Source organism: Pseudopodoces humilis, chromosome 3 (genome assembly GCF_049639895.1).
Source record: "Pseudopodoces humilis isolate 2021_Gansu_Grassland_sample_001 chromosome 3, ASM4963989v1, whole genome shotgun sequence".
NCBI classification, from domain to species: Eukaryota; Metazoa; Chordata; class Aves; order Passeriformes; family Paridae; genus Pseudopodoces; species Pseudopodoces humilis.
In genome coordinates, this window is record NC_142202.1 from 15433031 (window position 1) to 15460795 (window position 27765).

The following is a 27765-nucleotide window of genomic DNA, read 5'->3' on the forward strand; positions in this document are numbered from 1 at the left end:
CATCTGTTGCTAGCCAGGAATTTGTGAACATCCTTCTCGGATGTGGATCTTGCTGAAGTTATTCATATCTTTGTCACCTCCCAGGCTGAAATACTGCAATCCATACTTGGAGCAAATGTTCCTAAGTCTCCTGAGCATTTAACTGATGTGTACAAAGCAGTGGCATACTTCCCAAGAGGCTTTAATCATCATGGGCTTGATTTTTTCAGATAGCTTTGAACCCTTTAGCTATGTGATGAATTTGCTGAAAGCTGCAGGTGTGTTGTATCTCTAAAAATCAGGTCTTGGGAACATACTGAGCTCATGTCTGTTACTCTCCTCTGGCTACCTAACTTGTTCCAGATGCTGTTCTAAGCAATAGCAACTAATAGAGGAAAATGCTACTCTAGGCAATGGGAGAATAATGAAGAAAAAATGTCCCAGCCCTTGGCCCAGAATTCATATGAATTGCAGGAGGACGCTGTGTTCTGTGTAATCTTGTTTTTGCATCTTACCAACACAACAGATGTCAGCTGCAGGTTGGGTCTTCTGCTGTGAGAAGAAAAGCCTGGACCTACATCTTGGATGGGTGGGGGAAACAGCAGTTACCCTCTTTGGTGGATGAAGGAAGGGGTTTCTTATAAGAAAACATACTGTTCCTAGAGCATCCAGCCTGATGAACTTCCCTGGCTCCACAGGCTAGCAGTAGGAATACATGTGTCCCACTTCTAGCCATAGTCAGGGGTTCAGATTCCTCAGCAGCCCCAGTACAGCTCTTTGGCAGGTCTGGCTTCTGCTGACTCCATGTGCTGAAAGGGCTCAATGCATGATCTGGTGAAGCAAAGGGAGCATCCAAGGTGAGGCAGGAGACAGCAAGATAGTTCCTTTCAGAGATGGTATATTGCTGGATTGGTTATCACCTGCGTCCCAAGAATAAAAGTGGCTTAAAACCTCCTTTTGGAGGGACAGGTGTTTGCTGTCAGACTGAACAGGCTACACTTCTGGTTTGGTACCATATTGAACATTTATGTTCTTCTCTAGCCTTCTGTCCAGGATAGTTGTCTCAAAAATGAAAGGAGTGCAATCAGCAGATCAGAAGATCCATATTCAAGTTGTTCCCGGGGCACAGAGAGCAGTCCTGAGCTCAGATGTGTTTATTTCCCTGTAAGAACATGGGTCATTGTGCTGATGATGCACAAGCATCCCCCATACATGTCTGCCAGCTGTACCTCCTGCTCTCAGCAGTCCTTTTCCCTTTCCTTTTCCTTTCCATTTCCTGTTGCAGGGCATGGAGCACATTCCATGAAGTCCTTCCAAACAATCTCTCTGTGCCTCATACCTAGTAAGATCACAGAATGGTTTGGGTTGGAAGGGACCTTAAAGATTACCTTGTTCCAAACCCCTGCCAGGGACAGGACACCTTCCACTAGACCAGGTTGCTCAGAGCCCCATCTATCCTGGCCTTGAACACTTCCAGGGATGAGGCAAGCACCATTTCTCTGGGCAACCTGTGCCAGTGTCTCCCCACCCTCACAGTAAAGAATTTCTTCCTAGTACCTGACTTAAACCTACCATCTTTCATTTTAAAACATTCTTCCTTGTGTTACTACATGACCTTACAAATAAAAAGGCCCTCACCTTGGTTGCTTTCTTGGAGATCTTAAGATCTCAATCAGGAAGAAATTTCTGGAAATTTCCACCTTCACAGACAGGAAGATTGTCTGGCCATGCTGTGTAGGGGTTAGGGGTAGCTTAGGCATGGTATGACTCTTACATTACCAGTGGGACCATTTAATAAATCTAGTTACAGAGTCCTTAAATATAATCCATGTGCAACAGTCCCTTGTTCCCAAGGGGAAGAGGGGACAAAAAAAGAAGAAAAAAATAAATTAGGAATGTAGATATATATATTGTATCTGGAGATGTATCTTGCCTGGAAAGCTGATATCTACAAAAGGCTTACATGTAGTCTGCTAAAAATAGTAACTATTAGTTGTCCCATCTTACAAAGAAACAAGGGGCTTTCCTTTGAGGTTTTTAGATTTTAAAAAGAGCAAGGAGCTGTTGATGGGCTACCTTTATTCTTGCTATGAACCTAAAATTATGTATGTTGTAATGGACAAAATAGAGAATATCTAAAATAAATCCACTTATAGCTCTTCTTTAGCTCTAGATTACAGAGAAGAGCTTAGCTGGGAGGGCAGTCAATTTATTTTCTTTATTTCTCTAGCCCTGCCCCAGTCTCTACTGTTGATCAACTATAACAGCAGTAGCAGATTGCATGTCAGGACATCTTTGGAAGTGAGAAATTACAGCTGTTGAAGACAACTTCACAGATGTGTCAACCTAGGAATTAAGTGAGAATTAGACCTAAATTATATGTGTAGTCTTAAGAACTGGCTTTGGATTAGGTTTTTTATTTGCTTTTTGATATGGTGTCAAGAGGTTAAAAGTGAAACAGTACTAAATTATTCACAGGATTTCACAGAAATTGTGAGGGTATGGCCCCAGCACAATGATTGTCTTGCTCTCTAGGTTGAAATACGGTATTTAAAGCAAAACCAGTGTCAATTCATTCCTCTAATAAAAAATAATGAAAATCTTTGTATACATCTATTCACTATGGATAGTGAAAATTAAATGCAGCTCTCTCAGTGACATTTAGGAACATGGGATTTATGATGTGCTGCAGTTCCTTGTTTATTGTGTTTCACAATATATGGTGGTCCCACATTTCCATCAGTGAGCCTTAATGCCTGACATGCCTCTGATGCCAAAACACCTCACTGTGGGTTATCCACAGGCTGTGCTGGATTTACAATTTCCTATTTCACCTTTGTAAGCAGAATGTTTTCTATGCCTGGATAGATAAACGAGCACATCTTGCAGTAAAAATTTTATATGGGAATTCCTGGAGCAACCAGCACAAAAGCTATGGCATGCTATACAATTAGTGATAAGACTTGGGCTTTGCATTTGTGTTGAGTTGTGAAAGGAAGACTGAAATCCCTTTTCTTAACATAAAATATTTAAAATCAAGCATTTATTATGCCTAGATTTGATAAGGCTACTTACCAGCCTAGACATGTTTGCACACAGCAGTATCTTCTCATTTAAATTCAATCATAGTCACAAAACAAGGCTGGCTTAGACTAGCTGAAGATATAAACTTCATTTTCATCTCATTAGGCCACCTGGAAGCAACAATCGGTGAGTAGTCCTGACGTCAATGGTCTCTCTACTTCATTAAAATGTTAATTTCATGGCTTTAATTCCCTTTGTAAAACGTGCTGCTGCAGGACAGTATATGCAGATTTATTCTGAAGCAGACAAATCTGCATGCCATATTCCTTTTTAGTGCCGTAGGTTCCTTTGGATTTTTATTTTTAGCCATCCCTATTTTTATAAACTGCTGTGAAAAGATGATCACCATAACAACCAAAAAGTAAATATTTTCTTAAAAAAGCCCTTTGAGAATGTATACTTAAGAGTCAGGAATTCAGGGCATCATGCATTTCCTGGTATTTTGCTCTGCTGTTCCCTTTTTCAGTATTTAAAAATGAGACAGGTATTGTTGCTGGCTAACATTTTCAGACTGTGTATCATGAAGGGAAAGCAATGTATAGTAAATTAGAAGCAGTAGATCAGCTATAGCATCAGCGTTTTTAGTTGAGGTCCTGCTTATGACAGAACAAAACTATTGTCTTCTCAATTTTGGAATCCTTCCTTGATAATATGTACTTCCTCAGCATTTAGTCATCTTCATCTTGCTTTAGGGGATACATTTCTGGTTGTGTACTTCAAATTTGTACGTCATAGTTTGAGTTCAACTGTTGGCAGTAGAAGTGTGTCTTCAGTGCAGGAAAACAAGAGAAGGTAATTGTTCATCTGGTCTTTTCCCTTTTTATTGCATGCAGTTCTTTTTTAAGAGTACAAGCACTCTTGGGTATTTTTGAAAGTGCTGTGTAAATTATTATTGTGTGTTAGTGTGCCTGTGGCATTTATAGATGGATGAGCTGTTCGCTCCTGATGCAGATGGTAAATCCAAACCTCAGGGTCTGGACTTCTCAGGACCCATCGGAGCTGCCTGCTTCAGGAGCGCCTTGCTCAGCTGGAGGGCTCTGATGGCACACTTGGCTCTGGGCTGGTGACAACACTCAGCAGCACTGTCCTCCTGCTCTCCCCTGGCAGATCCTGTCACTTTAGGCACCATACAAATCCCACCACCAGCTGACATGTGGTGCCAAGGCCCTTCTGTGCAGGACCTTGGACAATGTATAGGGCCTGCCTGGTGTTAACCTGGCTGGAGAGGACAAAGACCACCACATCCCAGTACAGCAAATTAAGGAGGGCTTCCTTGCTGTAAGCACTGGACTCATCTGAAGTTCTCCCTCTGAGTCTCAGTGGGATTTCCCTGCAGCTTGCCCCAGAGGGTGCTCCAGATAAGTAACTAGGAACAGGTGTTTAATTTGGCCTCCTGCCTGGCCTGAGACTGCCAGGAGAGCAGTGGAGATGCAGCTTTATCAGTCTACTACTGTGTACATCTCTGCTACTTCTCTGAAGATGTGTAGCACAGGGAGCAATATAGAAATGTGCCCTGCAATTGTAACTGAGAGGTAGCCAAAGTAGCTTATAAGGTGTGAATAAAGTTAGCACTCCAGACTTCTATAAATTTCCTATTTCAGATTAAGTAAGATAATTTACCAATGAGTCTAAAAACATGTTGGTACGTAATTTTTCACTCTTAGTGTCAAGGGAGAAGTTTTTTTGAAAGTCAATGAAGACAGATGGACAGTAGCCAATTCATTTCCATCTTGGGTCTCTTGCCTACAATGTTATTTCCTCACAGGCAGTGCCATAACTCAATGTACTAGTCAATTTAAAATGCCAAAATGTGCCAGGGTTTTACTTTATGGATAGAATTATTCATTCATGTCTGCAGTTGGTGAGTGGAGTGATACTACGATGAACTTCTCAGATCACAGATTGATCTAGAAAAATATTCCATTTGTAACCTGAGACATTAGCTGTTATTGCAGCAGTGTACTCACTGTTCTAAAATTGTATTTTGATTTGTCTTACAAAATGTCTTATAAGCTAATCAAAGGATTTATCACCCAGATGTGCAGGCCAGTTAAACACGAGTTACTGCAGGTGCTTGTACAGTTGTCATCAGATGGTCAAATGGACTTTGTTGTCGCCTGGATATTTGAAAGGCTGTTTCTATGATAGAGCAACACAGTTAGTGTTGCTGTCATCACTTAATGAACTCATGACTGTGGACTGACATGGCATTGGGAGAATAAAAATAAGAGGTCTTACTGTTTGGTTTGTATTTCTTTTGTCTCAGTCACTAAGTGTGTGTAGTTCCAGGGATATTGATGCTATAATTGCTTATTGTTTGGTGTGTTTATTTGTTTTAGTGCTCTTGGAAGCAGGACAGATGGAAGAGCTGGTGGGAGGTAGTTTGTGTCACCATTGCCTAGGCAGCAAAAATACTGAGTGGTGGACTGTAGATTTCAGCATTCCATATATTTAATGTTTCAAAAAGTACATCAAAGCCACTGAAGTTCTTCTTGACTTGCATTTGCCCAAAGAGAGAAAGGTTTTGACCAGAATTACCTCTGAGAGCTAAACTGTCTTTGCTCAGCCAAACTACACTGGATTTTTCATCACCCACCCCACTTTATTTTTGGAAGACTAACTGGCAGTTCATCATTCAGCAGCTGTTGAAAAGCCTGACTCTTCCTCAGAAGAGAGATTATGCTCTTTAGATAACCTTCAGCTCTCTCACCACCTTTGTTGACCTGCGGTGTGACCCAGTGGCAAATTCTTCGTTCCTGTTTGTGAGGACAGCCTTTTCCCTTCCCACTGGGATGGAACATGGGGCACGTCCATTTGCACCTGGCTGCTGAAGACATTGTGCTGTACCACAGCAGAGCCTTCCCGCAGGCAATTGAGAGTTTTACATCAGCCCTGGGCTGGGTCTCTTCCTTGGCTCTCATTCCTCCGGAGCAGAGGTGTTGGTGTGTTTAGTGGTGTTCAAGAGGTCTCTTTTCCTTTCCCTCCTGCCTGAAGCCCTCCACAGCTGTTCCTGTCCATAGGCCAAATATGAGTGGGAATAGCAGTCTTCCCCTGGAGGCTGTGCAGATGTGTAGCTTGTCCATGGGCGCTGAGGCAGAATTTAGCAAGGCTAAATGTTGTTTGCAGTGAACAGGGTTATGTTCAGGAGCACTTGAGGGAAAATTTCTGCATTCTGCTGAGGAACAGGGAGTTTTTTGGGATGTCCTCCCAGTGTGTTTCCCATCTGTTTGCTGTTCCTATACACCTTCGGCTCTCCCGGTGGAGGAAGCTGTGGAATGAGGATTTTCATGATGCCTTTTGTGCTTTCAGTGGTAAGCCTTAGGGGAGCAACATGCAGATAGATTGATTGTTCAGGTAGTTTTGAGGAAAAGTGTTTCTGAACTCAAATGTGTTAGGGATAGCAAAATGTATTTGTGTAAGACATTGCTCAGAAGGATTTTCTATTGTGACACATAGTTTCTTCCCTTAATTAAGCATTGTCCTCTCCATGCACTGTGTGAAAATTTAGGGGGCTACATTTTTCCTTGAGTTAAAATATTTAAGGAAAACAATTGTGTACTGACAACAATGGGCTTTTTTAATTACAGGCCATTTGTTTCTGTAATTCCTATGAAATAAATTCAACTGCCTAAATTGATTCTATTCATTGTGGTTTAGTTATGTACATACTCATATTTGTGTTAAAAAGCAATGTTAAAAACAGTAGTGATGAGTGCTTTCAGGACTTTGTAGCATGCAGTGCCAGTGGAGTTAAATGTTCCACTGGAGTTCAGAAATGGAAGTTTATAGCAGATGTTTTCAGGAAACCAATTTTAGACTTCTGTTCAAAGATCCCTCTACAAGAAGCATTTACAACATTTCTTCTCTGTGACTTCAGCTGCCAGCATGGGTTTGCCTTTTGATTAGTGTAAAAACCAGCAGACCACTGCTGTACACATTTTAATAGGAAGGTACAAGGCACAGAGGATGAACCACTGGCCTGTATCTGACTCTTTTGCTGTCCTTGCAAAAGGAATTCAGTTTTTGCTTCTCTGGCAGACTGACAGCATCACACATGTGGAAGTACAAGATGGATACCCAAAATTCAGCTTCTGTCTGGGCACAGGAATGACTGTCCAGGCACTCCCAGCAGGTTTCATTCACTTCCATTCAAGGGATTGACTTCAGTGTAATTTTTCTAAGTATCTCTATGAATAGCAGTAGTTGAGAAAAAGCATTAGTTTTATCACTGGAGACAGATCTTTTTGTTGCTGTGCATTTAAAATTGCTGCAATCCCTCATGCATCTATAAGGCCATGATACTGTGTTTTCACACAACCCGTGGTATGTAGCATCCCTTTCTCTTTTCTATGGCATTGTCATGACAGCTTCTGTTGGTACAGCCATTCTCACATCACCATAAGTGAGCTGGAGCTGAGAGAATTGTTTGGGGCTTGCAGCAGTCACTGTTGGAAGAAGCTCATCTGCTCCTGGACCTCCCTGTGTCTGTTTTCTGCAAGGCACTGCTGGGTAAAGGAGCACTTCTTTCAGTTTTTCCACCATTTTACCAGTGAAGGGAAGAAACACTGTTTGCTCTGACACTCTAGAAAATGTGCTGCAGGATAAACAGCACATGTCCTTCACCTTGGCTTGAGTGAAGGGAGGGGTAGCAGCTAGCCCAGTGCATTCTGTGGGGACCACCATGCCAGTGCCACCAGGATGCCATCAGGAGGAGGATGCTTAGATTTGCAAGGAGAATGGATTAGCAGCTTTTTATTTTTTACTTAGGGAAAAACCAAAACAATAGGAGACATTCAGTTATGTGCCATGGGTACTTGTAGGGCCATCTTTTCTTAAAGAAGTGCATCCTGATGAAGAACAGTCAGTCCTGCAGTCAGTTCCTACAGGTAGGAAGGGCTGGAGGGGTCTGCACTGGTTTTCCTTTCTCCTGCTATAGTAGCTGGGAGGGTGCTTGTGTTATGTGAGGTTTCTCTGCGTGAGGAGGATCCAAAGGCCATCAGACCCTTCAATGTTATGGCTCATTTCCATCAGAGGAGCTCCACCAAGTAGCTGCAATAGGGTTTGGGTCTGATCCTGTGTCATTAGGGAGGAAAGAAACTATATAATCATTATCCGTTTTAGAAAGTTTAATCACAGCCTGCAGAGGGATGGCAGTGTTTTATCTGACAAATATGTCACTGTCTTTCATCAGTTGATTATGATCATCTTGGAAGATCCAGTGTGTCTGTTTTTCTCTCTTCTTTTTTACTATTGTGTTTTGTTTAACTTTCCCTAATGAGCCCAGTGAAAAGCAATTGTTCTAAATAAATCATGTGCGCTACAAAGCAGTATATCACAATTAGGTTTCCATTATACTTTAATTAGGCATTCCATTATTAAATTGATGTCTTTGGCTTCTTCCAGGTCTCAGACTAATCCTGAAACAAATTCCTCTTTGTGGATAAATATTAGTCAGTCGTAATTAAAGAGTATTCATTGGCGTTGCGGCTTTTCATTAAATCCCTTTCTGATTAAGATGGCTCCCCCAAGTACTGGGCTGATTAAATTTAATAAGATTTGTTCATTTGTGTGTATCATGGTCTGGTGGAAACTGTTTTAGCACCAGGGGATTGGGAACTATAAGTTCCACCATATCTTGGTGCAGGCAGCCGTGGGTCTAAATGCCTGTTTTGCACAGTGCTGTACACTCTTGTTTCAGGGGGCTCTGTGGTTTGTGTGGTCAGCCAGTGGTGGAAAAAAAACATGAAAATTGAATTAGCAGTGTTAGAGTTGAATTTCAAAGGGCTAAGTTACATCTAGAGGGTTGCAATAAAGAAGGGAAGATTAAAGTATGTTAGAGGCTCTGTTTTCTTGACTCTTTCATGACTAGGGCTTTGCTGCTGAGTTGAAACTTGAGTGGTTTTCTACCCCAAACCATTTTCTCTCCCTGAGATCTATAGATGAGCTCATTTCTATGTAAATATGCCTCAGCTGAAAATTCAGATAATAAAACAGATTTTCCTGACAGAAATTCTTCTAACAGCAGAGAATGAAATGTTTTTAGAGCAAAATTCTTGTCCTGAGTTTCAAAATCAAGGTTAAACTAAAGCATGATATGGCTTTAGTGTATATATCCACTGGAGAGAGGTTGTAAGCATCACTATTCTGTGTGTGCTGAAATTATGCCTTCTTGTGGGGCTGCTGGTACTGTTCTGCATTCCTCCTGCTTTGTACACAGAAATGAAAATAAGCCACTGTGACCAAGAATGGCAATAGCACAAATCGCTGAGCCGTGCAAGAGATCGGCTCAGGACATTTGCAGAAGCACTCCATCCAAATATTTGAGGTGGCGGCTAGCAGGTGTTTTTTTCAATATCCAGTTCATACTCTATTTTTGGTTCAGGGAACGTTTTCATCTAGTGTTTTGGTTTGGGATGGGCTGTATTTGTAATATCAAATATCTCAAAATGCGTTTTCAGTGTCGTGTATCCCAAACGTAATGGTACTCGGTAAATCATCTAGCCAATCTGTTGTATTGCATGGAATCAGAGTCACCCTCTTGATTCCAGATTGCTCTTCCTGGGGCTGCTGAAGGCCCGAGAGTGATGCCTGGGACAGTCTGAAGGGGCAGGGTTGGAGGCAGCGTCAGGTCAGTGCGCAGCTGAAGAGTTCTCTCTAGCGGCTGGTTGTGGGTAGTGAGGACGGATAGTGCACTGAATTAAGGAAAGGGTACTCGTCTGTAGCTACTGGAGAAAAGGGAGAAACACAGAGTAAGGTGAGGAAAGGATGCTGACCTTTATGTCTGAACTATAAAAAGGAGTAGTTGTAATGTTCTAGAGGCCAAGAATAAAATGTCTTTTCTCTAATAGTCATCACTTATTTACTTATTGCTACTGTTGCAATACAGCAGTGGATGGTGTTACACTATTCATAGCACCATCCTTCCACTGGCCTGAAGTGAGGGCTAATGGACAGCAATAATCCACGGCATTTCCGAGGAGATGGGGTACACTTTGATTACCAAGCAAGAACTGCCACAGCTGCTTCCTTCTGAGTATCTGTAGTGAATTAGTTTCCTCTACTCACAGTGACTCACACTAATTTTGTAGTGACTTTACCAAAGACAAAGCTCAAAATAAGTTTCATGCTCAGTCTTGCAGGTTTGGCAAAATATTTATTTAAGGCAACGTGAAAGTGATTAAAAATTATGAGAAAATTATGAGAAAATTCCTGCCTTATGCAGACAAATCCTAGAAGTATAGAAAAGAGATAGAAGCATTTGAAAAGAGTATGAGCAAGGGTTTTGGAAGAATTGAGGGAATTAAATAACATCTAATAGGAAGACCAGGGAGATTGGGAAGTATAACGTCTTTAACCCTTGTATTTTAATCAGGATCCTGAAAGCCTATGTATCCTGTTGTGCTACAACATGGCAATTCATACATACTGCTACTGCTTGCATCTTTAAAAATGTACCACTTTTCTTCTCCAAAAATTCCAGGGTTTAAGCCAGCTCCATTGTTTACCTAGCAGTAACATCCTGCAATGTTGAGCATCACTGGTATGACAGTTGTGTATGTAAACTGTTCCAGAGTGTTTTGCTTTACTGTTAACTCAGTGAGACCAGTCAGAAATGGCAGTGGAAATTGCAGATATGACAGCCAGATTCTGGTACAACTGGATAACCTCAAATAGGAATGTGTTTTCTGTTGTAGAGATTGATGCTTAATTTTGTCTGCATTGGAGAGAGATTGTTCATTCAAGTAGACAGCAAAGAAATGTATGGGGGTGGACTGTTTCTCTCCCAGATTCCCAGGGATTTGAAATGCTCAACAAATAACAGAAAAATTAGTTGGATAGTCTGTTATCTTAAAGATAAGAATAAGCTCTGTATGTCTGTGTATGATTTATTTTAAAGGTATCTGGTGTCTTATTTTTGCTTAATTGTGGTGATACTTAGCTTTCCAGAAATACCTGGATGACTAGTTTAGCATTTTTTAAAAAATAAAAATAACTCAGCCATTTCTTAATTTAGGTGCATTTGCCTGCCTAGCAAGACATCTTATCCTGACAAGGTAGAGTACACATCATGTTTTGTGAAAAGGTTCACTGAAGTGTAGCAAATTATCTTCATTTCAAGCATAATTGTGATTCTCATCTGAGCTGGTTGGCTGTTTGCCAGGAAATGCATGTTTGAGCTCTGAGGAGATGGGAAGTTGCATACCGGTGTGTCAATGTATCTTTGTTACAAGAAACGTTTTTCTGTTTGAAAAACCAGTGGTGTCCTATAAGCCTAGAAACAGCAGTGTTGGCTTCTACCTAACTTGTAACATACCTATAAAAACCGAATACCATATGTGTGGCAGGGAAGGCTGGGACAGAGCAGATATGCAGGCAAGGGAATAAACATGGCATTTTTGTTATCTGGATTTGATAAATATAGTTTGGGAATGATAGAGTAAAGAGCGGTGAGTCAGTTTTGCCTGGTCATCTCTAGTGACTGAAAATAACTTGTTATTCCAGCCCTTTTATCCCTTCATTCCTTTCTCTCCACATATTTTTGTGTTTTATTTATAGCTCAACCAGCTTTTCCTTTGCAATTTGTAAAATAACCCTTCAGAGTCAGGGAGGGAAGACTGAGGAGCAGCAGCTTCTGGGCAGTTTTGTGGATGGAACCACTGGATCATTCCCTCTTGCTGTGGCTGGAAAGATGCTGTACACCTTTCCCGTGCACATCCTTCCCTCAGCTGCACAGAGATTCCTCTTTTAAACAGGCAGCTTCGGTTCCTGAAGTCATTAATGGGTTTGTGTTGACAGGAGCCACGTGAGATGTTTCAGACCAGCTGGCTGTGGCTTTGACAGCAGCAGGGTCAGAGGCCCCAAGTCTTGAGAGGTGGCAAGTCTGAGTTTTATCTGTGAAACCTTAGTGGAGGTTGTAAGCTGTCCTGAAACACTTGAAATACACCACTACAATCCGTACTTGATTTTATCTTGTAAAGCACAGCTGTGTAAACAATACTTGCAATAATTCTGAGCTAAATCTTCTGTGTTTTGCTTCAACTCCCATGCCCAGCATTTTTGTCCAGTTTAATCCACAAACTAAGGATCAGTTTAGCACTTGATACATCTTAATTTGCTGATCAGGGTAAGATACTTCTTGATCTGCTCTTAGGTCTCCCACAGTACTGACTCCTCATTGCATAACTGGACTATTCCATATTAAACCATCTGATTTGGTCTGGAGAGGAGGAAGGGAGCTGGCAGGCTTAACAGCAGTCCTCCTTATTAAGTGACCAGTGGAGAGGGCAAGGGGAGAGACATGTTCAAGCACTAAATGTGAATCATAAAAATCATAGAATGATTTGGAGATCATTCAGTTCCAAGGTGTCTTTGCCCTAGGGCAGAGACATCTTTCACTAGATCATGTTTCTCCAATCCCCATCCAACCTGGCCTTGAACATTTCAAGTGATGGGGCATCCACAGCTTCTTTGGGCCAACCTGTGCCAGTGCCTTATCACCCCCACAGTAAGGAATTTCTTCTTAGTATCTAATTTAACCCTACCCTCCATCACTTTACAGCCATTCCTGTTTGTCCTGTCACTATATGCCTTGTAAAAAGTCCCTCTTCAGCTCTCTTGTAGCCCCCTTCAGCCACTGGAAGGTGCTCTAAGGCCTCCATATGGCTCTTCTCCAGGCTGAACAACTCCAACTCTTTCAGCCTATCTGTAGCAGAGATACTCCAGCACTCTGAGCATCTTCATGGCCTCCACTGGCCTTATTCCAACAGGTCCATGCCCTTCTAATGCTTGGGATGCCAGTGCTGGATTCAGCACTCCAGGTGGGGTCTCACTACAGCAGAGCAGAGGGAGAGAATCCCCTCCCTGGACCTGCTGGCCACGCTGCTTTGGATGCAGCCCAGGATGCAGCTGGTGAAACCAATCAGCAGACACCAGCCTGAGAATCCCAGGCTCTGTCACAGGTAAGAGTGGAAGAACAAGAAGCAAGTAGGAATGTTAGTACTAGATGCCTACATATGGACTTAATGAGGCCATTTTGGAAAATTCTACTGGTTCCAGCATCCATGCTTTGAAGAGTTCATCTCATTCAGAGGGCCACTAAAGGGATTTGAACTTTAAAAATCATGTTTTATATTAAGATTTCAGAAACTAGGTAGGTTTAATTTGTTCAGGAGCAACTTACAAGGTGGACAGATCATACCACCACTCACCTCTGTGAGCAGACAGCTCTCTAATTTAGCCAAATGACATGGTCAGGAAGTAGAAGTAAAAAAATAATGCACACAGACACATACATGCCTCTCTGAATAATTAGGGGAATTGCTTATCTCATGGTAAAAGCTTTAGGGCAGTGTGGAATGTCTGTCTCACTACATCCCATGGCAAAACTGAAAGCATTCTGCATAAGCTCCTGTGTCATTTGGGAGATCAGATTAGATGATGATAACATTCTGTCTGGCCTTAAAATAATTAAATGATGTATTTTCAGAGATTTCAAAGTCAAAGCAGATCTCCCTCCCCACCATCACTCTCTCAGCAGCTTCAGTTAGTGGTATTGTTTACATGTTAATGAGATGTAGCATCAGGCTGCAAAACTGTGATTTAAATGTATTTAGCAAAATAATTAAGCACATGTAATGGTTGCTGATAGCTGTGAGGATGTCCTTATATCTCTTGATCTTTGTATTATCTGGGCTGGAGGTACCTGTATGGGATGCCAGTAGTCCTCTACTCCTGTATGCAGCACCCAGAGCACATTTCCTTCTTGCTGGGCAGCAGAAAGCAGACAGAGCTGTCCTTTCCCCTGGCTCCCACCCTCAGGGACCAGGGGTGCAGTGTCCTTAACTCCTTAGTGTCAGCAGGTGGAAGGTCTTCCTCTCTCCTTGTACCACAATGCCAGTGCAAAATCAGATAGGTATAGAAAGAATTGGTATGCAGGATCACTCTTCTCTGTTAATCAAAGCAGCATTATCATTCTGTCTTTTTTTGTTTGCTTATTTGATTGCTACACTTACCTAAAAAAGATTTCCAATAACTACTGAGTTGAAAGTGATTTAGATTAACCCCAACTGACACAGCTGCTTTAAAGAGGGCTGCCTGAAGTTTTAAATCCTCACAAGCATGATACTTCCCAGGAGGAGCTGTAAATCCTTGAAGCTGCTCCCTCCTGATCTGTGTTCTCAAAGAAAAATCACTCAAATCTCATGAGCTGAGACAGTAATATTTCTCAGTAAGCAGTTTTAGATGGCTTTTGTTTTAATGCCCAAAAATGTATCTGTTTAAGACTAACATACAATACTCAGATATTGTATAAGCTAACAAATTTTCTTCTGCTTGTTTCCATCTTTTCTTTCATTATCTTGCTGATCAGTTTATTTACAAAAGTGCCAAGCTACCTCCTATTGAGTAATGTGAATAGGGTGAATATCAAGGCATAGGTGGGTGAGTGACAGCCAGTGTTTAATGGAAGCCTGGAAATATATGAAATATCTGGAGCTGTGCAATTAAGGGACAGGTATGTCACTTTGCAGCAGAAAGCAGTTATATTGAGCTGGGAGGTGGAATGGACAAGGGCCTCACATATAGGTCCCATTTTCAACAGAGCAGCTTAATTTAAGAATGAATATTCTGTTGTGAGAGCATCTCCATGCGCTTCTCCCCGTGGTGGCTCAGCAGCTCATCAGCTGCTGTTCTGTGATGTACCCTGGTTAAGAATAGCATCCTCTCTGCTGGATCAGAGCAGGGAAAAAGACAGTATAATCCTTGGGAGGTTTAAAGGAATGTCAATGATAACCAAAGTAGGACAAATTAGGGCTGATGAGATTCTTGCTAGGGATGGAAATGGGTAATAGGCACCCCTGTTAATGCCAAGGAGACTAGAATTCACCTTTGAGGCTGCTGAGAGTCTGAGCAGTTCATTGCATGGATTTGCCTTGAGGACATCCTCCTTTTTAGCTCACTGGTGGTCATTTTGGCTTTCAGAGCTCCTGTTCTGAGTCACTGTTTTGGCCCTCAAGTCCCTGTTTGTACAGATCCCTTTGTCTCACAGTGAGCTTGCTCAGCATCGCTGGGTAGGAGCAAGCAAATGTCCTTGTGGTTGGTGTGAGTCAGAACTGAGGAACAGGCTGTGCTTGAGCGTCCAAGCAAAGCTTTAGCCCAGGGAATGGGCCCATCCATCCAGGACCAGGGGCTGGGTCCATCCTGCTTACTTGGGATTGTACTGTAGGGCTGAGCTTCACCTCTGACAGTTGTCTCCAATTGTAGCTACACTGCAATATTCTCTTTGTAAATGGATTTGAAGGAAGCTGAAAATAATTTAATCCTGCCTTTTACATTCAGGGTTTTTTTTCGCTAGAATAAAAACACTGTGCTGGTATTGAACACACAACAAAAAGTAATTTTCAGTTTATTTGTAACATCTTTATTTTGAACCTAGTAAGAGGCTCTTGGTTGTAAAGTTTTATAATAGGTGATGAGATAAAAGATCTGGCTGTGCCCATATATAGTGCACATGTATTGTGTGTGAGCATATTGGAAATGTGTGGTCAGGTTTGCTGGGACAGGGAGTTGCAGAAACTGAGCTGTATGGGGCTACCAGATGCTGCAAGATAAAAATTCTGAGGGAACAACTGGTGTAGTGAAAGAAAACATCCTCATTTTTCCTTGGAAGTGTCTTTTAAAACAACACCTCTTTCTCTGATGCTGATATTTTGGTCCTGAGCCTGGTCAGATTCTCCCTGTGCCACCTCTGAGTCCAGTGCCCAAAGCAACCAGCTGTGCATTGTAATCGCCTGAAGTAATGTCGTGTATCAACGGAGCTGAAATATAAAAAACTTTGATTGGGGCACAGAAAGTTCAGTAAGTTAAAGAATAGTGCTTTTGAGGCATTTTTTTCATCCCCAAATGGAGACTACCACATGGATTAATCATCGTCTGCATGTCATGCAGTTTACAGCCACTTAACAATAATTGGAAATAAACTTTATATTCACTCGTGAACACTGCTGTAAGCTTTCCTTTTCTGAGGTGCTCTTATAAAGCATAGGACAAAATATTATTCTTGGGTATGAAGGATACATAGTTCTACTACTGCAGGAAGAAAGTCGTGGGACTGTAAAGCTACTGAAAATGGTGTTTCTATTTGTCCTGAGGAGCTGGGCTACCTGCCTGACATTTTAGCCTTAATGGCAGTTTCTTAGCTTAATTAGATTTCAGATGCAAATCTCTGAACATTATTTGATTTCCTTTGTCCTTCATTCCTTTCTCTAGGGGTCATGGGTACTCACAGGATAAAGATGATCCCTCAGATGTCACTGAAAATATTGCAAGAAGTGTTCTGTCTTCGTCAGCTTCTCTGAGCTATGAACAGACATGTTTGCTTACTTCTCTTTTGACCCACTAGAGACATAGAATGATATGGTTTCTCATAGGGATTTTTTTTTTTTCAAAACAAGCAGAAACAGGTTGCTGAAGCAGGTCTTTAAATTCAGGTGGAAAAAACATTCTTAAGTCAGTGACTGCCCCATGTCTTCACTTATGATCACTGGATTTTCTGGTTGACTGGCACTTTGCTGTGGATGTGAAACGTGTTGTTAGGTATCTCTAGATTGCGGAGACAGCAGCCTAACTTCACAGGGAAAGGGACAGTAAAGATGCTCAAAGGAAGCAGGTTCAGAGCTGCCTGATTAAACCTTGCCTAAGGGAATTTTGTCCCTTCTTGTGAATACTCTACCTTTGTCTTCTGTGGTGACTTTTCTTCTTTTTAGCATATTATCCTATAGCTTGCCTTGCCAGGGAATTAAAGCTTCAGGCTGCCATTTGTATGGAGTTATTAAATATGGATGACCCTTGCAAGTGGCCTCTTGCATATGAAACCTGGTATTCTGGTCTTCTCTATTTTTAATATTTCTGTTCTTTCAGATATGCTAAATATACCTTTGAAGTTTCTTCTTGTGTATTTCACTGGTGAACATTGCAGCTGGAATTAGGAGATACTGGTTCCAGCTGGACACACAGAGCATGCCATGTAATCATTCTTTGCCTCAATTTCCCCACGTGTAATGTCAAAACAGTAACATCCACCCTCCTCTGTGCTGCTCTTTGAGCTTTGTTCTGGGTCACTGACTAAGCCATAATGTAGTCTAGTCTTCTACAGTCTGGTGAGAAGCTCAGCTGGAAGGTATCTTGTCTGGGGATGCTGTGGATCCATAGGCAAGGAGTAGAGGCTTTCCTATTTCTGGTCAGGAATTCATGGGGAGAAGTATATCTGCATGCTAAAGAGACAAGACCAGCTATGTGAGTGCAGTCCTGCTTTCACAGAGTCAGAAAATCTGTGTCTTAAGCAGATCTGATGATTTCTTACCTGTGGTCTGTATGCCAGTAGCCCTTAAGTGTAAAGCCTTGATTTTTCAAGTAGTTCATGTAGTTGGCAGACTGATAGTTTAGCTGCCCAGACATGAATGACTGCAAGATGTGCAAGAAACTCATCTGGCCAAAAACTCATTTCATGAAAGTCTTTTTTGATGCAGGGATATCAGGAAGGTTGGACTTTTCTAGCCTCCCTTTTGGGGTAAAGTGTATAGGTTTAATGTTCCACTAGACCCAGGTAGCTATGGAGGATCAGGAGGAAGGACGGTGTAAGAGATGGAAATCTCGTGCAGGTTTATGTAGCAGCCCTTCCCCTCGTTGGGCCAGGAACTAAGGGATGTATGTCTGTCCTGCAGGATGGCTGTAAATCTGATGGTAGAAGTATTTGGAGTAGGAGAGTTAAAATGCAAGCTGTTCTCAAAACTAAAATGTTTTGTGCTAAGGTGCAACAGGCTGGCAATTATTTCCTTTTGTAAGAGCTAAGTTTCTAGGACGTGATCAGTTTTGGCATCTGTTGGAAAGAGATCTGAAAGGTTTTACCTGTGCAGAACACAGGGATTCTCTTCTCAGTTTGGAGGTGATCCCAGAGCTTGACAAAAGATGGAATATTGAGTTTTGATCTGATAGACCTCCAAGGAGCCATATAAATCTCTTTAAAACCCCAAATAACCCCACACAAAACTGTCCGAGAAAGATTGTTTCAAGACAGCACAATTATAAAATACTCTGAAAGGCTGAATAGGGTTTCCCCCCCCTCATGTGATATTTGGAGTTGAACTTTAGATACATCATTTTGAACATGGCCTTTTAAAGTAACTTTCTATTCTGGCCCTGTCATTTTTAGGGCTGTAAAGGAAAACCAAAATGCCACGGAAGGAGAGGAAATGAAAATGAAGAGTGGGGCTAAAGAGTAGGATTTGATCATCTTTGCAAGAAGTGGCATCATCTGTGAGAACAAAAGTCTTCAATTGCTGCAACTGGAGACAGCTTTTAGTCTCCAATTCTATTTTGCCCTGAGCCAGCCAGCCAAATAAAAACAGCAACATAAATCACTGCTGGCAGAACTTAACAGTTATGCAACGTCCAGTGCACCGCATGCCTATTTTTAGATCAGTTTTACACTAGCAGAATTTACTTTATGAAATCTAAAAAGAATGTCTGTTCAGAGGCTGGGGATAAAGATGGTATTTAGAAAGCACAAAATGTAAAAACACTTAGTACAAGGATGCTCTAGCAAGCCCTGCTTTGGCAATACTGATATCCTTTCAAAAATGTTGGCTTAATCGGGCATACTAATGAAGAGCAGGGGGTTTTTCATCAATAGCCCCTTGAATTTCTAATCTGCAATTGCTGTTTGAATGGTTAGCTATGCTGCCTTTACCCAAAGACCTAAACATCAGACTCACATACAACGCTCGTTATCCAAGACCAGATGTGCCTCTTCTCTCCTTTACATTTGACTTAATTCTCTTACTGTTGTAATTCTGCATTAGTTTGTAGTATGTATAATCTTGTTCCCAAAGCTTTTTGTTCAGATTCAGAACAGGCAATGATTGGGAAAAGTTTGACCTTTGAGCCTTTAGATATTCTAGCAGATGAAACACAGTCCGCATAGTTAATGTGTCTCTGGGATTTCTGCCATAATTTTGATAGTTTTCAATCATGTCTCGAAGCAGTTTAGTATTCTGACTGTTGCATAATCTGTATTGATCTTTTTCCCCCCAATTCTTTCTTCTAGGTGACAATCTTGATGCCATCCATGACATAACTGTGGCGTACCCCCAAAACATTCCTCAGACAGAGAAGCACCTTTTGAGAGGAAACTTCCCAAAGGAGATTCACTTCCACGTCCAGAGATACCCCATAGAGACAGTGCCCACTTCTAAGGAGGAGCTGCAGCTTTGGTGCCGGCAGCGTTGGGAAGAGAAAGAGGAGAGACTGCGACACTTCTACGAAGGCGGAAAACGCTTCAGTGCAGCAGGGCAAAGCATCGTCCCGCCCTGTAAATCCGAGCTCAGGGTCCTGGCGGTGAAGTGTGCCTCGCTCCTCTACTGGACCGTGTTCCCGCTGGGAATGCTCGCTCTGCTGTACCTGTACAGCTTTGCACAGTGGTACTTTGCAGCCATGATCGTCTTTTTCGTTGTGCAGCAAAAGATATTTGGTGGGCTGGAACTCATTGAACTCGCTTGCCATCGGTATTTTAAAAAGCAACAGAAATTTCACGCCACAAAAGTAAAAATCAATTAGTTTCAGGGTAGAGGAAGGGTGGTTTTGAGATGCCCTGCAAATTTTATGCACAGGGAACAATTTTTGCATGAGAATTGTCTTTTACTATCGCCATTGTTAAACATTTGCACATGACTCTGTGAAGAGAAGGAAAAATGTTACTGCTACATGTGCAAATGGTAGGTTTTAATCTCTGAATGTAATTTCAACATTGCTCTCACAAGCAGCTAGCAACTGCATTCTGCTGTCATTAAGAAACAAATTGCTGGATTACTGAACAATCATAAGGACGTTAATAAATGTGACGTGCACTGAAGTTTCATCTAGAAACCCAAACAGTTCTGCAAAGAGAGGCAAATGCATGACTTCTTTAGAGTCACATTGGTGAAAAGTAAGCACTGAATTTGGAAAACCGGTGAGTTTTGATGGTAGGTGAAAGTTGAAGGAGAAGTTGTTGTTTTTCTGTTTCCTATTTCAAATACTCAAACTTATTTTGAAGTGATATTTTTGCATAAGCTTTTCCAAACACTACTGAACCTACCAACTATTCAATTGTTCTGGCTTGGTCACTCAGGAGGATTTTTAAGCCTTGCAGTCTTGTGTCATAGTACAGAAAGCAGTACAGTGCTCACTCTGCCTCCATTTAAGTGTTTGTTGATTATTTAATAGACCTGTACAGCTAAGTTTTTATCTCTCACTGTTTCATACTGTTCTAGTCTCCCTGTTAGCTGTGGGAGACATGTTCCTACTGTAGCATGCAGGATAGGGGAGCTGGTTTTTTGTTGCTTTACTGATATTTTTTTCTCACAGAGGCAAAAATAGCTGTTTGTCTCTGAGTAATTGGAAAATGTTTTTCAGAAAGGTTTCCTTGTATCCTTGTAGACATTCTTTGGTTAAAAACATTTTATTTAGTTTTCAAAGTAGGCAAGACACCTTTTACCTTTTTTTCTTTTTTTAAATTTTTTTTAGTATTAATTTTGGTTTTCACATTGCTTCCTTTGGCATTTCACAAGTCGATGTACGCAAGCAGGAAGACTGCTTGTTCCATGCTTGTCAGATAGACCTGTTGAAATGCAATTATTCTCTTCTTGGTGGTACAAGAAATGGGTTTTAGATTTAGGGAAGAGCTGCATCTTCCCTTTGCACACTGGCTTTGTTTGCCTGATGATGTCATTACTTTTTCAACCTCCTTCGCAGCTTTTGGTACCTTCCCTTATTTTCATGACATTCATAAAACCCAAAGGCTTAATGACAGGGCACTTCCAAGTGTATCCCTTGTCATATATAATAAAAGTAATGTTCATGCTCACATAGAAAGAGACAAAAGCATTCCCAGCACTTTGGAGACACTTTGTGTTATCAGGTTAAATTGGTTTGCAACCTGCAAAATTTTAGACAACTCAATCAATTGTATTGCTGCAAAACCTTCCTGACTTACTAAATATTTGTTTATTATTGCATGAGGGCTTGTTTGAGCAGGACAGAGATGGCCTGGCTCCATTTGTTGAGTGCCGTTGCTGTGAAATGTGAAAGTCCAGAGTGTAAAATGTATCTCGTACTGTGCTGCGTATCTCAAGTGTTTGGTCTGCATGGTGGACACACCTGTTTGCTTCTAAATTACAACACTAAGCATGTTGTCCAGTGTGTTTGTTTCAAAGACCATTTTTTGAATGAATCACCAGCCTCTATTCAACTGTCCCTTGCAAGGTGACAAGTCTTTTTTAATCTATGCTTATAATAACTAATTCTTTATTATGCGGAAACTACTTGAAGCCATCTGGTTTACTCCAAATTTTTTAATCCCTTTTTTCTTAAAAATAAATAAAAGTAGGTTTATATTTAGGGTCATGTTTCTTAATGATTTTTTCATGTTTGTATTTGTGTACCTGACAACTGGTGTTGCATTGTCATGAGTGGAAGGAGGTCATTTCTGCGCCTTGACGTCTTTTTTTTAAAGCAGTTCTGTGATATCACAGGCATGGCTGCAGCTTAAACCTCCACCTGGTTTTTCTTCAGCTTATACCCTGCACATTCAGGTAACCCACTGCAAGGGAAAACCTAAAAACCTCATTTGTGGTTAATGCAGAGGAGACCTAAAAGGCTTCTTCCAGTCTGTCCTGAGCCACGGCTGTGCTTTCATACCAGGAGTAACCATAGCCAGCCTACTCCAGTAGCCTTAACATCGTCTTCAGGAATGACTTTAGAGGACAGGTTCCATGTGTTGGTGACATAAAATACCAGCTATGCTTTTCTCAGTCGTTCAGAGAACTTTGTGGTGTCATAAGATGTACCAGGAACATCAGTGTGAGTCTTGGTCATGGCACTGTACAGGATTTATGTCTCTGTGTAATTAATGTTGGGCTCTAAAAATGAAGTCACTGCAATCCATCGTTGACCCTTACAAGGCATTTTCTCCCAGCTGGAGCCAAACCTACTATAATGTGGTAAAAACATCCTGCAAAATCTGTAATTCATCTTCCTCTCTCATGTGTTTGGATCAAAGAGAAAGAATAATCTGCTTGTCAGCTGGTAATGTCATGTTTGCCATGCCCAAGTCCATGATGCAGAGTGAATGAAAAGTGAAGAATCCTCCTTTCACAGGGAAGGGTGTTGGCTTTTTGTCTGATGTAAATGTTTAGATTACGTGCATCATTTTCCAGGTCAATTAGAAATGCAAGATGGGAAAAATGTTGACTAAAAACTAAAAGTTTTGTGGATAGAGAAGCTTCTTTGTTTAAAAAGCAATTAAGCAACTGGGGGAAGATTTTTCTGTGAATGCTTTTTATCCCTCTGGTGAAAATGTAGCTTTTTAATCAAAAGGTTTTCATACACAGATTTCTTGGAGACTGCTTTGTTCCTACCCTGTCTCCCTTCTCAAAGATCACTGAGATGGCATTTAGGGATATGGTTTAGTGGTGGACTTGGGAGTGCTGGGTTTACAGTTAGACTCGGTGATCTTTTCCACCTAAATCATTCTGTGATTCTGTGCTGGGTAAATCACTTGGAAATTTTTTCAATGCTGATGGGATAAAGGTGCTAGTACTCCAGGAATCACATAGCCCTCTTCCATGGGACAGGGATTGGCACTGGGTCTCATCTCACTCAGTGAGAGCAGGTTTGCTCCAGTTCACCTTTCCTTGTGGTCCCAGCAGGTGCCCCTCTGAGCTCTGTCTGCAGGGCCTACAGGTCTTGCTGGGTCTTGCATGCATTGTTTAGGATCAAGGCTGTGCTTTAAGGATGCTGCTCCCCTTTGATCAATCAAGTATTTCCTCATCAGCATCAGGGGGTTTCTTTCTCTCTGCTCAGAACAGAAGGTTGAAATCCCACCATCTGTGTGTGTCATCGGGCTCATCTGGGTAGCAGGATGTCAGACCAAGACATTTTCCTCTTGACTTCAAAGCTTCAAGGCCCAAAGCTGGTCTGTAAGGTGTTGTCTTGATCATAGGAAACGTAGTTCCTAGTTTTGTGCGTTGCATCAATCGGTATTGTTTGAAAAAGATCTATGTTTTTATAACTTGATTTTATATGTGCACTGTGTGAAAGGAAACACCAGGACACTACAAACCTACAGAAAGCCTTAGTTTTCAGATTTCACTGATGATATTATTAGAATGTTTTAACCATGTACCAGTTAATCTACAGCAACAATAAAGAGCTGAAGTATTGCATGTGTTTAATTTTGTTGTTTCCTTTTTACTGCACCTGTGAGGAACAAACCTTGCCTTCAATCATATGGCTGGCTGGCTTGGGCAGACTGGTGTCTATTTCCATGCTTGACTCATGGATTGTGGCTGTTGAGGGAGAAGAGCCCCCCATCTCCCCGTGGGAGGCTGGAAAGGGGTGTCTGGCTCTACCCTCCCTTCCAGCTTCTTCACATAAAGAGGTACAGAAACCTTTGATTGTGCAAGAACTATAGCTCAGCTTTAGCCTTTTTGTGCTGCTTAACCAGGATTGCTGAAGAATAGCCTGTCTTAGGTAGTGATAGGTAGGTAGGTCCTCCATTTTAGCTGTATTCTCTTACCTCCCACGTAAGTACTTACACAAGAAGCAATCTGTGGCAAGGTTCACATTTTTAGAAGACCTTTCTTTAATGTAACTTCAGGTTACAGGCCCCTTGATTTCTTTCTCCATTTCTTGAGTGCTAACCCAGTGTGGAGGCACAAGGGCTGTGTTTCTCAGCTCCTCATTACCCAAGGAGAATAGCCTTGCTGTGCTGACCCTAGGGAGATACTCACATCTCCAGCAGGTATCCTGTGGCAGAAGAAAGAAACAGACCTGACAGCAGTTTCTGCAGCTGGAAGTTATATTGAGCCATGTATGCTCAGAGCATTCAGTTCCTTTCCCCAAAGTCAAAATTAATGGCTTGTCACTCTGGGAAAGTAGTTATATCTTCCTCCTGGTTTCCTCTCTATTTCTCTGTCTTACCTTTTCTTACAGAAAACATTAGTAATGGAGGCCAAAGCTTTCACTCTCCAGCTGCCTCAAACCCCTCCTCTTCAGTTCAATACAATGGGGGAAAGGTGGTCTTATTTCCTGAGATAAGAACTTTGAATTACGCTGCAAGCAATCTCAACCAAAAAATGCTTCTGGGAGCAGGGAGCATGGTCTGTGCTTGTAACATGGTTGGGTGACTCACCCTAGAGGGTTTGGGCTGAGGCATGTGAGGGGGAGAGAGTTTGCCTCTGTCCTGCTGGGCAAGCAGTTCTATCAGGAGTGGATATTAGGCCCTGAGTTTTTAAGTAGATGTCTTTGTTCCACTGCAGTAGGGCCTCCAGATGGTTTGTCATCCCCTCTTTTGGAGGTATTTGTCTGGAAAGACTGTTTCTCAGGTGGGCATTGCTGCTCTCAGTAGAAGAGGGAAGAGTGCTGCACCTGAGATGCTTCATGCTGGGCTGCATGAGAGAGGCAGATGTGCAGGTGCAGGTAAGTGTAATGGTTTTGGTGGTCAGCAGCCTCTTCCCTGCATTTCTCTCTCTGTCTTGCTTGTCTGAGGGAGGAGGCAAGGGCCCCTTCACCCACAGCTTCAGGGAGCAGAGAAGCACCTTCAGCCTTACCAGAGAGAAGAGCTAAAGGGGCTCAGGCCTCAGCATTGCTTCTGCATCCCCAGGACAGGTAGCAGAGGAGGATAAGCTGCTGCCTGGTGTGAGAGCACGAGAAGATGCTGTGGGAGGAGCAGGAGGCACAGCTTTCTGCAGAGCCATAACCTGGCACTAACATCACTGCTTGGTCATGCCCTCTGCCCCCCTGCACTATTTCTTCTCCTTCCTTCAAGGCTTGCTCTGCTCTTTGAACTGCTGGGTGTCCAGTGAGCCAGAGGAATGGATGTAGATTAACACAGAACCCAAAGGGGAGGAAATGTTAGGGATAACAGGGTAGAGGTGCTAGGGAAGGTGTTGGCTCCTGCCAGTGCTGTTGGGAGTGTGTTATCCTGCTTTAGAGGCTGAAGGAAAAGGTCTGTATTAAAGTCTTCAGCATTTTTTGAGAAAGTGAGGAGAGAAAGAACATCCTCCAAGCGGTGGTTCCCAGGAGGATCATTGGAATGCCTCAGGAGCCTCTCTCTGTTCTTACCTGACAGGCTGCCCACCAGTGTTGGCATTGCCAACACAACAGTGTGTCCCTTTAGCTGCTCAGGGTGTTGTCTCCTCTCTGTGCTCACATTCCTCATTTGATGTCCTGTGTTTAAAGACATGCAAATGGTTCCTCCTTATTTTCCTGGCAGCTGTGCAAGACCCTGAGTTCTTTAAGGACAGAATAATCCCTCACTGTCAGTTGGATTCCCACTGGCAGGCTGGGAAGCTACTCACCTTTCCAGGGAAGCTTGCAAAATCACTTGTAACAGTGCTGCCTTATGCAATCCATGTTTTGCCTGGCAGCCAGGTACTCCCTCACCTTCCTGGCAAGGAACTGCCTCATCATCCCCCCCCCCCCCCGCACTGGCACAGTTAGTTTCCCTTCCCAATTATCCCCTGAAATGATTCAAGTGGAGTTGTTCTGCCTGCTGGTCTGTCCCGAGGTTTGCTTCCTACAGCTTTGCACCCCCTGCCAGTGCTGTTCAAAGAGCTCTCTGAAACTCAGCTCTGAACTCAATTCACTCAAGTGCCCTTTTTATAGCTACCTAAGCAAAGGTCCCCACTTTCCCAGGGCTTTCCTTGGTGCTTTGTGATGGGCACAAATCATCAGTCGCTGGGTCAGTCTCAAGGTCACAGCAGGGAAACCTTCCAGCACCTGAGGATCAGACAACGGTCCTGGACATGGGCAGGTCAAGATCTGAACTTGTGCTGCTTCTCACATGCCTTAACACCAGTCCCTGCAGGAGAAGAACCAGCATTTAAAAGAAATGCCCTCAACAACCTCTTTTGGCAGCAAACGAAACTTTTCTGATTCCTTTATTGCTCTGTACCTTCCTTCTTATCTCTCTCTCCCAGGAGCAAGAGATGGGAAGGTTTTGGGACAGCCTCTGTTGCTTGAAGCAGGAGAACAATGATCCTGGAGCCACTGTCCTGTGTGGATCAGGCTGTGCTGGGCAAGTTCACAAGGCAGTTGAGGACTGCTTGTCACTGCAGGATCCTTGCACTCATCTGTCCCTGGAGAGACACACAAGGACAGGGACTGGATCCAGTTCCTCACGCACACTGGGCTCTGGTGTGGGCACCTGCCAGCTGGTTCATCTGCACAAAAAATGTGAGGTCCTCATGGCCAACACAAGGACAAAGAGGCACGGACCATCATCCCACAGGATCCCAGAGCTTCAGCCAGCAGCTGGGAAGCCAGAGAGGAGCACTTGGGAAAAGACTTGCTGACCAAGAGCCCTCAGGTGGCCTTGGTGCTCTTATCAGAGATGCTGTGAGTGTTGTGAGCCAAGGATAGGGACAGAGCACAGGCACCCTTACTGCAGTCCAGGGCTGTGTCTGGCATCAGGCTCTAACACTCACCTGTGGGTTTGATGCTGCCTGTCCATCTGGGACAGGTATTATTCCTGGCCTCCAAGGCCTTGTCTGGGACTAAGTCCCCCCATCGTGGACAGCAGAGTGCAGGATGCAGCAGGATAATGGCAGCAAATTCCACATGGCCAGCAGCAGTGAGGGCTGGCTGGATATTCCAGCTGCAGTAACCCAGCTGCCTGCCTGGGCCATCCCTACCATGTGCTCAGCACACCCACCCTGCCAGGAGTTCATCCTCCTGATTTGGTGGGGTTTTGTCTGGCACAACTGGGAGTGGGGGCTGATGTTCAGCTGTGATCTCTGCTCTCACAGCTCCTGCTCCATGTGAAGGATGTTGCGTGGTCTCAGAACATGGGGTGCCTCAGCCTTCATGCCCAGCCTGGCTTTAAATTAAGGTGTTGAAGCTCTCAGAATAGTCTGGTCTCCTTCCCTACTCCCACACTGGGATGAGTGCCCAGGGGCAGGACAGCTGCCTCAGGCCACTCTGGTCCATCACAGGGCTCTTGCAGTAGGGCAAGGGCAAGCCTGATCCTGCAGTCACTCTGTGGTCAAGTGTCACACCCAGTGGACATCTCCAGCCCCTCTACAGATGCTGTGCTCCTCTAGAGGTTTTGCTTTCTGCCTGCACTGAGGAAAGGGAGATTCTCTTCCAGGAGCCCCTGAGAGGCAGCACAAGCAGATGTTTTATGCAAGATCACAGCAAGGTGTTCAGGTCTGCCTCCTCACAACATGTGAAGGTTAAAGGCAGGCTCTCAGCTTTCCACTGCTAATGACAGAAAGTACTTTGTGAGTGAGAGAGAGCATAATTAGGGATTAATGAGAAAGGAGCCTGTGGTTTTATTACCCGTTGGACATCAGTCCCGTGGATGAATAAGAGAGGTTGCATTAGCTGCTTCCTGCTGAGTCTTTCCAGCAGGAAAGTCCTTAGCAGACTTTCTGCATCATTTAAGGACGGGAGGCAGAGGAGGGCACTGCAGGCAAGGAGTGATGGGGCTTGGTGTCCTCTGCTGCAGGCTGGGACAGGCCCCAGATCTGTGGCCCCTTGAGGGGGAATGTGGACCTTGGGGGAAAGACCTGGGGCTCTACTGTTGGCTCTGCCACTGCCCAGTGGCACGTGTCACACACCTCCTGCATCCCAGGTGGTTCAGCAGGACTGGAGACTTCTCCTCAG

General features: G+C 43.0%; 1 protein-coding gene across 4 annotated transcripts in view; it reads left to right on the plus strand.

Annotated features, from left to right (window-relative positions):
* LCLAT1 (lysocardiolipin acyltransferase 1) overlaps positions 1-23321 on the plus strand; it is a 111810-nt gene extending 88489 nt beyond the window's left edge. For all 4 annotated transcript variants that reach the window (XM_014252970.2, XM_014252969.2, XM_014252968.2 and 1 more), the window contains one exon: positions 19166-23321. In XM_014252970.2, the coding sequence (XP_014108445.1) occupies positions 19166-19674 (509 nt within the window). In that variant the 3' untranslated portion in view covers positions 19675-23321. The remainder of the gene's footprint in view (positions 1-19165) is intronic.
* The last annotated feature ends 4444 nt before the right edge of the window (positions 23322-27765 follow it).